The sequence below is a fragment of the Copadichromis virginalis genome, linkage group LG2, assembly GCF_057382275.1.
Source record: "Copadichromis virginalis isolate Kocher_CV1m ecotype Utaka linkage group LG2, C_Virginalis_male_GT1.1, whole genome shotgun sequence".
In the NCBI taxonomy this organism is placed as follows: Eukaryota; Metazoa; Chordata; class Actinopteri; order Cichliformes; family Cichlidae; genus Copadichromis; species Copadichromis virginalis.
The window spans coordinates 13,269,096-13,282,563 of record NC_140619.1 but is presented as its reverse complement, the minus strand read 5'-3'; the positions used below and the strand labels follow the sequence as shown (position 1 = coordinate 13,282,563).

The 13,468-nt window shown below is 48.3% G+C and overlaps 1 protein-coding gene across 7 annotated transcripts in view; it reads right to left on the bottom strand.

Annotated features, from left to right (window-relative positions):
• Positions 1–4,529, bottom strand: part of shtn3 (shootin 3) — a 35,782-nt gene extending 31,253 nt beyond the window's left edge. For all 7 annotated transcript variants that reach the window (XM_085471484.1, XM_085471493.1, XM_085471491.1 and 4 more), the window contains exon 1: positions 4,254–4,529. In XM_085471484.1, coding sequence (XP_085327610.1) covers positions 4,254–4,331 — 78 coding nt within the window. In that variant the 5' untranslated portion in view covers positions 4,332–4,529. The remainder of the gene's footprint in view (positions 1–4,253) is intronic.
• Between the last annotated feature and the right edge of the window lie 8,939 nt (positions 4,530–13,468).

The window sequence follows — 13,468 nt, the reverse complement described above, 5'->3', positions numbered from 1 at the left end:
TCATTTTCTGGAGCAATGTAGTGAAACAAACATAATGGTTAACATATGACTGATGCAAACTGGCAACAGCCAAACCTTGAAGATTCATCAGAATCAGACCCTCTGCAGGGAGTGCATCGTTAAAAAGATTTACCTTTTACACGCTCCATCGGACCGCTGCAGTGATGTCACACGTGACAAGGCGCATCATAAGGAAATGCCAAATACAAGGTTAAAATGATGAACTTTTAGGCCAAATGGTATGTCCACATGCAGCATGTCATTAGCACAGTCATTGGAGGTAACTACTTCAGATGGACTGACATAAGATGAGCCAAAAGGCAGAAGCTGGGGACGAGTTTTATAGTCAGTCAAGGTGAAGTGAATTTTCCTGGTGGCCCAAATACAGGCTCCTTCAAGGACTGATGATTCAAACATTTGGACTTACAGACGTTCGATTTTTATAGTTCTCAGAAATAGAAGATGATGTCTCCTTTGTGGCTTTTAGTGTCCATCCTCGCTTGCCCATCAGCAATTTAAAGATGCATTCAGGCAGTTACTGTCTGCTTGTAAAGCCTGGACAAATCCCACGGTGACCATACTGTACTCATCAGGGGTTTGTGTTCAGGTGGTCATCAGTCACTGGTAAATACAGGAGAAGCATCTGACTGATGCAGCAGCTGGGTGTGATGCAAACACAGACTGGCTGTTTCCACAGAGTGTGCACAGGGCTCAAAGGCATCTTAAGCCTCTATTCTTTCTACTTCTGATCCACAGGAGATGAAGCTGTGCTTGCATCAGGGTGTGGCTGCTTTGGGATTGGAAAGGTGGATTAGACTTTTTCAGTCACCTCCACCTCATGATGCAGGTTAAATGAAACAAAGATGGTGACGGATGAAAGGCCAAACCTGAAGCTTCGTAACACTCTACAAACCGCTGGGTGACTTAATGTTGGTGGCTTCCCCCCTTACTCTTTATTTACTCTGTGATTGTTCCAACAAATGTTAGTTATTTGACTTAATCTGCCATTACAGAGCAACTTGCAGCTGATGAACCAACTTTTGACTTTGATGAGTTTCACAGAGCACCATTAGTTTCACTCTGTGTGGCCATAATGACCTAGTATTATAGTCGCAGGCAGACTAGATCATGAATGACCACCAAGACAGATAGCTCTTTGGTCATTTAGATCACTAAACAAGGCGGTCAGGGACACATTTGACCACATTTTCCACTGAAGATCCTAAAGCTACTTGGTGTTTCTGACAGTGATGGAGGACATTTTGTGGATGACGTACCAACACTTGACAAAACAGAGAAGTAACAACACTGCAAAATCCCACATATGGATATAAATTCTGGGATGGATGGGATCTTTTTTTTCCTTACAATTGGTGCTCGCTTGTCTTGTGATTTGTAATGTAAGACCTATTTGCACACATTTCACCTGCACACACTGATGTCAGAGGTGTAACTTCAGCTACTTGGAGAACTGGGCTAATTTCTGGAATTCTTAAACCCGTTAAATGTTATTCCATTAAAATCTAGGACCGACAGACACCAGCACTTCCTGGTTTGAGCTCTAAGAACCTAAACTGTTCTTGGGGTGTAGCCCTAAACTGATGCTTCACCATCCTCAGCTCCCCTTACATTAGATTTCACAGATGTGACCTAAAAAGTTCTACAAACAGATGAACACAGTCTGATTGGATCTATTTTGTGTCAGTGACACAGATGTGTTCATGGTGTTCTGATGCTAACAGGAAAACGGTGCTTGATCTCATATCAGTGGTCAAAGTTCGAGGCCACTAAAGGGCGGAATTGCGACAAAACGGACATTCCTCAGATAAAAAAGCACGAAAAGGACATTCAGCATCCAGCTCACTCGCTCGCTCGTGCTCTCTCTCTCTTTCCTCCAGCAGCAGGAAGCACTTGTCCCACTTTTGCCCGGCTCTACCTGCAGCCTCACACACTGTCAGCTTAGATTTCCCTCAGGAGCACAGTGAGGGCAGCCGGTTCATCGGCACACAGGAAGGCACTGAGGTTGCCTGGTTGAGCGGTTCGATCTCCTGCACTTCCCACCGACCACGACAAAAAACCTATTCCCCACCTATCAGAGTAGCAGTCCCAAGCTATTTGATTCTCATTTCCTTTTAATTTTAATGGAAACAAACTGTTATTATGAATATTTTTTCATTTTCTTTGCACCGAGACAATTACAGTATTAAAACATGGAACACATATGATAATACCTGGAAGGTTAAGCTTTTTTCTTTTGGCTGAATCCTTGTAAACGGTAGGTAGATTTAGCTAAAATGTAGATGCTTTTCTTTCTTTGCAGTGATCATGCTGTGTTTCTTGGATCCACACCTCGCTCATGCATTTAAAAATCCAGCTTGAGGCTTCACAGCTGGGCCTTGATAAGCCAATACAGTAATTACCAGAGTACGGCTAAAGTGTGGATCTTTAACTGTATGATCATGGTTGAGGTGGGTGTCTGGGAGAGTGCCTGAGTCAAATGAAGACCAGGAAATTTAGCTGAAACCTATAAAAACTGCAATACGACCCTAAGACTCTGCTCTTGTTCTTGGATTATAACTTAATTCTTTACAAAGTTCAAGAAGAAACTAAAGCAAACTAGTTTAATATTAGCAGGTTAAATTAGAATGTGAGTAAGACTCTGACTCTTTTCTATTCTTCTTCACCCACAAAACAGCTACAAATACATTTTTCTGCAGAAGATGGTGCTAAAACAGAATTTTCTGATGAAACCCTGACTCTGATCGAGCATAAAGCTTAGTGATCCATTACTGCCTTTGAACATTAGAGCAAGGCACTGATACACTTTGGTTTGAGGGTCCGATTCCCAGTAAGTAAGTGGGCATAAAGCCATCAAAAGGGGGCAAAAAGCAGGTGAATAAGCACTAAAGGTTGATGGTTTTGTTCCCACCTCAACTTTAAGCATATTTTTCGCTCTTGGAGGTCAAAGGGTGTGGAACAGACTAAGTAAAGATATGAAGCAATGTCCAAGCATGGCGCAGTTTAAAAAGCGGTTTAAGGATATGGTTTTTACAGGGTACAGGGAAAAGGTAGAGATTTGATAGGGTGTTCTTGTCTAATATTTTCATGTGTGTGCGCATGCACGGGTTTGTTGGTATGGGTATATATGTATGTGTATGTGTATGTATGTATATATATATATGTGTATGTGTATGTATGTATATATATATATGTGTATGTGTATATGTATGTATATACATATATATATATATGTGTATATATATATATATATATATATATATATATGTATGTGTATACATATATATATATATATATATATATATATATATTAAATATATATAAAATTGTAGGTTGTGTATCCTTCAGGTGTTAATGGGGTTATTGAAAATGTGTATATGTGCGTATGTGTGTATATACGTAGGTATGGATAGATAGAAACATATATGTGTATATATTAAAAAAAAAAAAAAAAAAAAAAAAATTACACATAACATATAATGTAATTACAAGGAGGTATTTCTGTAGTCTATTGATACTAGATAGTGGAAAAGGGGTGGGATTAAATAAGCTTATGCTTCTTCCTGCTCCTTTTTGAACATGGACGTTATTTGGAGTTGTGGTTGCTCGTTTTCCTTTTGTTTGCTTTGTTCATTTGTCTCTTTTAATTCAATTTTTTTTTTTTATACTTTTTCAACATGTTCAAAATAAAGATTCAATCAATCAATCAAGGGTGGGGCAACTAAATTCCAAGAGCAAGGCATTACCACTGAAATGGGGTCTGGGGTTCACTTCCCCTGTGCCCACCCCTACCATGCAGGTGTTTGGGGTCATAGCCAAGCCCTGGTGGTGTGAGAACATGATTTAAGGCGTTTTTCATTCTGTCTATTGTAAGGGAGCACGCAGTAAGACACACGGTCCAGAATAAGCCGGCAGCCTCATTCACTCCGCACATTTTTACACAAAAAGACACACAGCGTGTTTTAAACTCAGAAACTTCCCCATGAAGGAAGATGTAGCTGTGCTACTCGTATCATTTCTCCTCACTGACTGGTTCAGTTCGCTTAAATGGCGTGAAGAGCACGATTTAGGGAGGGGTCCGGCTCTTTGATGTCTGAGCTCCACTAGCATAAGCCGGGCGGCGAAATGTCCCACAAGGGCAACAGAGCCGCTCGGGCTCCCGCATGCATGCTCGCCTCTCACACGCTGATTTGGAGTGTCGGAAGTCAGCACAGGAGACGTTTGTGTCATTTTACCTCTGTTTGCATGTGTGCGTCCTTCTCCTCCTCCTCCTCGCATCCCTCCATCTGCGCGGATGGTGAGCAGGGAAGCATTTTGATTGACAAATTATCTTCCAGGCTGCTGATGTATTCTTATCACCAGCTATATATTTTTTAAAAACAGGAAAGCCGAACAGAGCTGAAATTCTAGGAGCACATGTCTGAACGTGAGCTCATTTTCTTCCCTTTGCAGCACATGGGATGGAGAGAGGCTCAGTACGATGCTGCTGCCGGCGGGCAGGACCCTCCTCCTCTTCCTCCTCCCTTCACTGACAGCGTCATCCTGCTCCCCTGATCGCCTCCTTCTATGGAGGACCACAATAGCCACACATCGAAATAAAGAATTCTGTGCTTAAATAATAATTTATAAAATGATTTCTGCACTTGTAAATTCATTTTCGAATTGATTTTTAAATCACTTAATCTAAACACTATTTTTAAATACATTTTTCAAAATGAATTATTAATCGATCAATAAACACTTCAATTTGATAATGAATTTCACAAAGAAAAGACCTAAATGTCAATAAAAACCTTGTTTCAAAAACCATTTTCAAATTCCAAATTAACCTGATTTTCAAAACGTTTTTTAAAACACAATTTAAAATAGGGATTCCACTCTTCATTTTAAACAGTCACTGACAGCACATGTGGTACTTTAACCTTTGTACTGTTTTCATCAGTTAATTTTGCAGTTAACATGTTGGATGATCTGTCTGCTTCAGATCCTGGGTATGTGAGCACAGCTCCTGTAATCACAAAGAGAACAGAACCATCACAAACTGAAATATAAAGTTTATTTCTCAAATCTGAAATAGAGCTGATCCTTCTCTGTCCTCACACACCCAGAATCTGAAGTTCTTCTCTTACATTTTTCAGTTCAAGAGTTTAATCCATAGTTAATTATTAATGAGGAGTTACTGAAGTACAAGCTTTTTTTTTTTTTGCTTTTTTTTTAAAAAAAAATGGTATTACTGTGGTGGACCACTAGAGGGCTCCACTCACACCCAGTGTATAGGAAGTGTGTTCCTGTGTTTTGTGGCGCGATATGCGCAGTTGATGTTGGAGACGAATAAAGAAGGAGTGAGAACTGAGAGCTCTGTGTCGTTGATGCTTACCTCCACATTGGTGACCCCTGACTCGAGCATGCAACGGGCCGTAGATAACGCAGACTCTGCTATGGATGCATCAGCGGCCGCCGGACCTCCGCCTCCTGTTGCAGCTACGTTCGCTGTGGCGCTGAAACTGCCGGACTTTTGGCTCCATGACCCCCCGTCATGGTTTGTACACGTGGAGGCTCAGTTCGCCCTTCGCGGCATCTTGGCTGACGACACGAAGTATCACCATGTGGTGGCTCGACCCGCTGGCCACCCGTCACGCGATGGCGCTCCTCCGGGACCCACCCGCCCAAGGGTAATACGCCACCCTCAAAGAGCTGCTTCTTCGGCGCAATGCCCTCTCCGACACCGAACGAGCCGAAAAGCTCCTCAACCTGTCAGGCTTGGGTGGCGGTACCGCGCTCGGGCTCATGGAGAACATGCTATCGTTGCTCGGGCCGGATGACGGTGGTTTCCTCTTCGTGCACCTCTTCCGCCGCCAACTACCGGCCGCCGTGAGAGCTGTCCTCGCGAACTCTCCGCTTCTGCCTGTGAAGGATTATCGCTCCCTGGCTGAAGAAGCGGATCGCATTCTCCTGGCTAGCCGCACTTTCGACGTTCACGCCCTGGCTACGGACACGCCTGCGGCACCTTCCACGCCTCCACCTGCCTCCCCCGGAGCATCCGCCCCCTTGCTGACGGCAGGGATTGCTACACGCCGGCACCGCGGAAAGAGCATCTGTTTCTACCATCAGCGTTTTGGCGACAGAGCGCGTCGCTGCCTGCCGCCTTGCGCTTTCACGGCCCAGGGAAACGGACCCGCCAGCGCGCCGTAGCAGCCGCGACCGCTGGCAATACAGAAAGGCTGCTCTTCATAGAGGACTCGCGCTCCGGGAGACGTTTTTTCGTGGACTCCGGCTCCCAGAAGAGCCTCCTTCCCCCTACCGCTGCCGACGGACTAGCAGCGAACTGTGGGCCGCAGCTCATTGCAGCTAATGGCTCTCCCATCAAAACGTTTGGGGAAAGGTTGGTGACTGTTTGTTTTCATGGCTGGGATTTCCAGTGGAACTTTGTTGTTGCCGCTAGCTCTGTACCTATTTTGGGTGCTGATTTCCTGTGTGCTCATGGACTACTTGTCGATGTTGCTAACAGACGTTTAATCTATGCTCTCTCGTTTTCTTCGCTACCCTGTTTTACTCGGGCCGCCGAGCCACTGATTCGGGTTAATGTAGTGACCTCCGGGGATGCTTTTCAGCGTTTGCTTTTAGAGTTTCCATCGCTGTCTGTCCCTACTTTCTCTAGCACGGTAACGAAGCATGGGGTTGAGCATTATATTCCCACGGTCGGGCCCCCGGTGTTTGCGCGCGCGCTCCGCCTCGACCCCACGAAACTGTCCGTCGCTCGGGAAGAGTTTGCAGCCATAGAGCGCCTTGGCATTGTACAGCGTTCGAACAGTGCATGGGCCTCTCCACTTCACATGGTGCCCAAATCGGACGCTCGGTGGCGGCCATGCGGAGATTTCCGCCGTTTAAATAATGCCACGGAGAATGACCGTTACCCCATCCCCCACATTCAGGATTTTTCTGCCAATCTCGCCGGAACGTCGATTTTTTCTAAAATTGACTTGGTGCGGGGGTATCACCAGGTTCCCGTGCACGCCGAAGACGTTCCTAAAACCGCTGTCATTACCCCCTTCAGCTTGTTCGAGTTTTTGCGCATGCCGTTTGGCCTGAAAGGTGTCGCCCAGACCTTTCAGCGGCTGATGGACTCCGTTTTGCGTGGGCTGCCGTTCGTTTTTGTTTATCTGGACGATATATTGGTGGCCAGCTGCTCAGCGAGCCAGCACGAGTCCCATCTGCGCCAGGTTTTCCAGCGTTTGGCAGCGCATGGCCTGATCATCAACCCTTCCAAGTGCCAGTTTGGGTTGCCTGTTCTGGATTTCCTCGGGCACCGCATTTCCGCTGAAGGTGTGGTTCCGTTGCCCGACAGAGTCCAGGCCGTTTCGGCTTTCCCGCGTCCCACATCGGTTAAAGCGTTGCAGGAGTTCTTGGGGATGATAAATTTTTACAACCGCTTTCTCCCCAGAGCTGCCCACCTGCTACAGCCACTCTATGCTGCTTTAAAAGGTAAAACAGCCAAAGATCCGGTTGACTGGCTGCCGGAACGCGTCCGTGCGTTTTCCGCAGCGAAGTCTGCGCTGGCTGACGCCGCCCTGCTGGCCCACGCCGCCCTGCTGGCCCACGCCGCCCTGCTGGCCCACCCGTTTCCGTCGGCGGAGATCGCGTTAATCACCGACGCCTCTGACGTGGCAGTGGGTGGGGTGTTGGAACAGCGGGTTTCAGGTCTCTGGCAACCGCTCGCCTTTTTCAGTCGTACGCTCCGGGATGCTGAACGCAAGTACAGTGTTTTTGACAGGGAGTTGCTGGCCCTGCACCTCGCGACACGACATTTTCGTTTTTTCCTCGAGGGTCGCAACTTTACTGCGTACGTTGACCACAAACCTTTGACGTTTGCGATGTCCAAGGTCTCTGACCCATGGAGCGCACGCCAACAGCGCCAGTTGGCGGCCATTTCTGAGTTTACCACAGACATTCAGCATGTGGCTGGTAAGTCCAATCACGCCGCTGACTGTCTCTCACGTGTGTTGGTTTCTCCGGTGTATGTCGGCATCGACTACGCTGCCATGGCCGCCGAGCAACGTGCTGACCCGGACGTCCTTGCCCTTCAGTCAACAAAAACGGGCCTCGTGCTGGAGGACGCCCCGGTGTGGGACGGCGGTCCACACCTTCTTTGCGACATTTCCACCGGCCGCCCCCGCCCGGTGGTTCCCCTTTCGTGGCATCTTCGTGTTTTTGACTCGGTGCATGCCCTCTCTCATCCCGGCGTCCGGGCCTCGGTCAAGCTGGTCAGTGCCAGGTTTGTTTGGCCGGGCCTTCGCAAGACGGTGAAAGAATGGGCAGCGGTTTGTTTCCCATGCCAACGCTCGAAAATCCACCGGCACACACAACCGAACCTTTCTGTGTCCCGGGTAGGCGTTTCGATCACGTTCATGTGGACCTGGTTGGTGCCTTGCCGCAGTCACAGGGTTTCACGCACCTTTTGACTGTGGTGGACCGCACAACCAGGTGGCCAGAGGCGGTACCCCTGGCGTCCACGACAGTGGCGACGGTGGCCAGGGCATTTTTGTCAACGTGGGTTTCACGTTTCGGCCCCCCTGCTGACATTACCTCGGACAGGGGCCCCCAGTTTGTTTCCGAGCTTTGGTCTGCTATGGCTGACGGCCTGGGAGTCAAGGTCCACGGCACCACAGCATACCACCCGCAAGCTAATGGGATGTGCGAACGGTTTCACTGGTCACTTAAGGCCGCGCTCCGTGCTTCCTTAACAAGTGGCGACTGTGTCGACCGTCTTCCGTGGGTTTTGCTGGGATTGCGTAGCGCGGTTAAAGAAGACCTCGGGGTTTCCCCGGCTGAACTGGTCCTCGGCCAGCCTCTCCGGGTCCCCGGGGAATTCTTACCCGAGAGCCCTCCCCCATGTTTCGATACCTCTTTGTTGCCTTTTCGCCCCCCAAGAGACTCATTTCCTGTTCCTGGTCCTGTGCACCACTGCCTGCCTGACACTTTTGGACTCTGCTCGTTTCGTTTTCGTCAGGCACGATGCCCATAGGACTCCGCTGCGGCCACCATATGACGGGCCATACAGGGTTCTTAAACCAGGCAACAAACATTTCATTTTGGACTTTGGTGGTCGGCAGGAAATTGTCTCTGTTGACAGACTTAAGCCTGCACATGTTATGCAAGAGGATCAGGTGGTCCCGGCCCAGGCCCCTCGCCGCGGCCGCCCACCTGCCACCGGGCTGATGGATTCTGTTTTTTCCCCCAGGAGCGACCCAAAATCAACGGAGTCCGAGTCGTCTGCAGCTTTTTCTGACCGCCAGTGCCAGCCTCGCTGGGTTGCCCTCGGTCAGTTCCCCACCCCCCCAGTTCAGCCGTTCCGGCCGTTTGCTTAAGCCCCGGGTCCTGGACTAGTTCTGCTGGGTGTTCGGGGGGCATGTGTGGTGGACCACTAGAGGGCTCCACTCACACCCAGTGTATAGGAGGTGTGTTCCTGTGTTTTGTAGCGCGATATGCGCAGTTGATGTTGGAGATGAATAAAGAAGGAGTGAGAACTGAGAGCTCTGTGTCGTTGATGCTTACCTCCACATTACTGTCTTTACAGATGTTGCAAGAGACTGAAAACATGCTGTTGTTTGAAGATATTTAATAATCAGTTCTGCACAGGAGCTGAAGCAGAGTGCAGCCTGTTGCTTTTACAGAATAATACTTGTACTAAAAGTACAGTAAAGGTAATTAGTGACTGAGCAGCCTGGGGCGTTTCTCTTGATTTCTTTAGTCAGGGTAAATTTATTCAACTGCACGGGTTAGCTAAACAAACTTTACAAATCAAGTTTCTCCGACAGCCAAGTGCTCATCTTAGCTAGCTAGTGATGATGTGACGTTCTGGAGAGTGAGGAGAGAATGGAGCCAGCTAAGAAGAGGAGGATGTCCTCTCCTGTGTGGGAACATTTTGATCTTATTCCTCCCAACAAGGTATGTAAATTTCTACAGAAGATGTATTTTCATAATACTGATGGTGCAATACAATTTGCGTTAAGCTGTCTTTACTTTTGTACAAGGTGAAGTGTTTGCTATGTGCCAGGGAGCTGGGATATAACAACAACACCTCATCCATGTTTAGGCACTACAGAGCTTTGCATGAGAATAAGGGGAACACTGATTGTGGAGCAAGACCAGGTGAGCCATCGAATGCCATGATAATATAGCATGCCGTAATGTTACTAAATGATATAACAATATTATACAACTGTAATAAGTTACGTGTGTGATATTTATATTTGTGCTTTGTTTTTATTGTCTTTCCTCAGGAGAACAATCTCAAATAGATGAAGACCTGGTTAGCATGGTGATTGAGGACTCCCAGCCATTTAGCATTGTGGAGGACAAAGGATTTAAAAGATTTGTTAAATCATTAAATCCTAGCTATTTTCTCCCCACTAAAAAGGTCCTAAAAGCAGTGAAAATTTAGTTTTTACAGAATAAAATGTGAACAGGCAGGACTGAGGCTCAAAGCCTCAGTGTGTAGCTGTCCATACCTCAACATTACAAAAGCACAAACACTGTCCATACCCCAACCACACCTCACCTCACAGTAAATGATCATTTCCATTTTAAGCATTTCCAAATAATCATTTTCCATACTGCCAGTATAAATATACAGAGTATACTGCCATCACTACAATATAGATGTTTCACACACTCCTTTTGTTGTTGACATTTATAGGCTGTGTGCAAAATGCTACACTCTTCAAATTCATGCCAACTAATATTTTTACGTCCAGTAGATGTCCTATATATATATATTGTTCCAGGCGGCAGCGTTACGTTGCCATGGTTACAGGTGACGTGTTCTCTGTGACTGAGTGTTTCTGGGTGGAGAGAGCGCAGCGGCCCTTCGCGATAGACGCTAGGACAATGCTTCGTGGGCTGCCTCTGTCGACCGACATACTGAGCCCCCGACAGCGAGCAGTGATGCCTACAACACCAGCTAAGGTACCGAAATACAACAGGCTAACCCCGCTTGAGCCTTACCTCTCACAAGTCAGGCATAGTGGCTGGAGTAATGAAGAGGCTGCTACGCACCTAGCACTAGCATTGGAAAGAGATGCACTGCAGGTACTGCTTGACCTAGCCCCGGCAGAGCAGCATGAGCTCCAGGCCCTCACCATGGCACTCGAGAGGCGATTTGGGCAGCGGCACTCCACTGATCAGAGCAGGGAGCAGCTGACCAACCGGAGCCGTCGGGCAGGGGAAAGCCTGGGCACCTTTGCAGCTGATGTGTTGCTATATGCTCGTCGTGGCTACCCAGAGTTCCCAGCAGCAGCCCGTGAGGAGCTTAGCCTGCATGGTTTTCTGCGAGGACTCTTTCCAGAGCGACTGCGCCAACACGTCTGGCTGGCCATGCTATGAACTCTCCGTGAGGCGCTCCTTGAGGCTGAAAGGGCCAAGCTGGTGCTTGCCTCACGACCTAACCAGCAGGTAACTCCACCAAACTACCCCCAAATCAGAGCCGCAGACTGCGACAGGGAGGGGGAGTTCACCGAGATATGCCAGCTGCAGCCCTTGGTGCCCTGGAGGCGTCCCCGTCAACCGACCGACCACTTCTGTGATGAGCTTGGCCACGTGGCGCACGACTGCCTGGCACCCACCCCAAAGACCAGACTATGTGGCCTCAAGGAAACGAGAGAAGGAGCGGTATAGCCAGGGAACCACCGCTCCAGCTTACAGCCCCGCTCCAAGAACGATGCACGGTGGTGGGCCTAGTCGGGCACCTCAAGGGTCTCTACCTGAGCTGCTGTGTTGAGGACCAGCCCTGCCGGGCCCTGGTGGACACGGGGTCTACCATTTCCCTAATACGACCTGGAACGTCCGGGCCGCTTGTGATGGGTTGGTCGCCCACCGACACCCAGCTGGTGACGTGGGAGAGAACTGACATGCGGGGGAAGAGACCGTTGCGGATCCGAGTGAAGGATCTGAAGCTGGTGCACGACTTCTGGCTTGCTGACATCCAAGACCAGTGCATTGGCCTTGATCTGCTGACCCGCTGGGGGACCTGCATTGACACCGCGAAGCTGGCTATCACTCTTGGTACAGAGACTCTGGCCTTCCAGTGCGGTCAAAGGCAGGGAACGGAGGGGACCAGAGACAGATAAGCCAGGCTTCAGGCAGCTGCCGCTCAACAGACTTTGGACTCCGGTGACTCTGGACCATCTCTACTCACCCCAACTCTACTCGCCTCAGCCCCAGCCTCTAGGCTCAACAAACCTCTGCTGCGAGATCAATCAACTTCAGACCAGACAACAAATGACGGAGGCTCCGGAAAAGTGCAATCAAACGATGAGTTTTATTATCACAGGAGAACAACCAACCGTCAGCATACGGATTGTTTTGCTCTGACAAGAATACATTGGGTTCTGGTTTTATAGGATAAAATATCACACCTACGTCAATACAGTTAAAAAATACATGGTGACAGACCGGCAAAAGTTCAACTCGTGCGGACAAGGGTACATCACGTACACTTCTAATAACCATAAACCGACATATAACTTCCCTTTTCTACATTACTTGCCTTTTAGGGTAATAACTTCAGGTCTCAACATCTCTGAGAGCTAATAATGGACCCTCGTCATTAATCACTAAGTAGAGTACTTTGCAGCCAGTCTCAAACTGAAGCAGAAGATGCTTAGGCCTTCGCTCAGACCTGCTACTAGATTAATATGTGTATCGTAAGCGTGCATGCAATTAACCTGCTATGTTCTCATCTCCCCTCAGCATGTATCATCTGGACACTCTCACCAGTGAAGCTTAAAACCTTCTAGAATGGAACATCAACTCTAACCAAGCACATTCATGCATTGTGTATAGAATGAACTCAACCTGTAAAAATAGAAAGGTCAATGTGATGACAGAAATATTCAATGCAATTTTATAAACCCTGCAGGAAATATTACTGATAAATGATACTGTAAAACATGTTATTAATACATTCTTCATAAGGCAGATTATATGGTAGCAATAAAAGAATCTCTGAATCCCAACACCTCCCTCGACTGAGACAACCCAAGCTGTTGATGACCTGTGGCAGCGCAGCAGCGTAGGCCTCACCATTGCCCAGCGCCAGCGGTTGAAGTGCTTCCTGGACGAGAATGTGGACATCATTGCCGCTTGTGACGAAGACTGCAGGCAGACGCAGCTGGTTCAGTACACCATTCACACCGGCTCTGCTCATCCCATCCGTCCCATCCACATCGACTGCTCCTCTCAAAACGACAGGAGTAGCGGGTCCAGGAGGCACTGGGCGTCGCTGCTGCTCAGGCTGCAGCCAGCGGAGGGGGATGGCTCCCATTGACCACGTAGCAGCTGAATTGGGAACAGGAGGCTGACGCGACATTGGTTCAGGTGGGGGCCTGGCTGGAAGCGGCGCTACGCCCAGACTGGACGTGGGTGTTGGGCCTTGTGAATGGCTACTACTCCC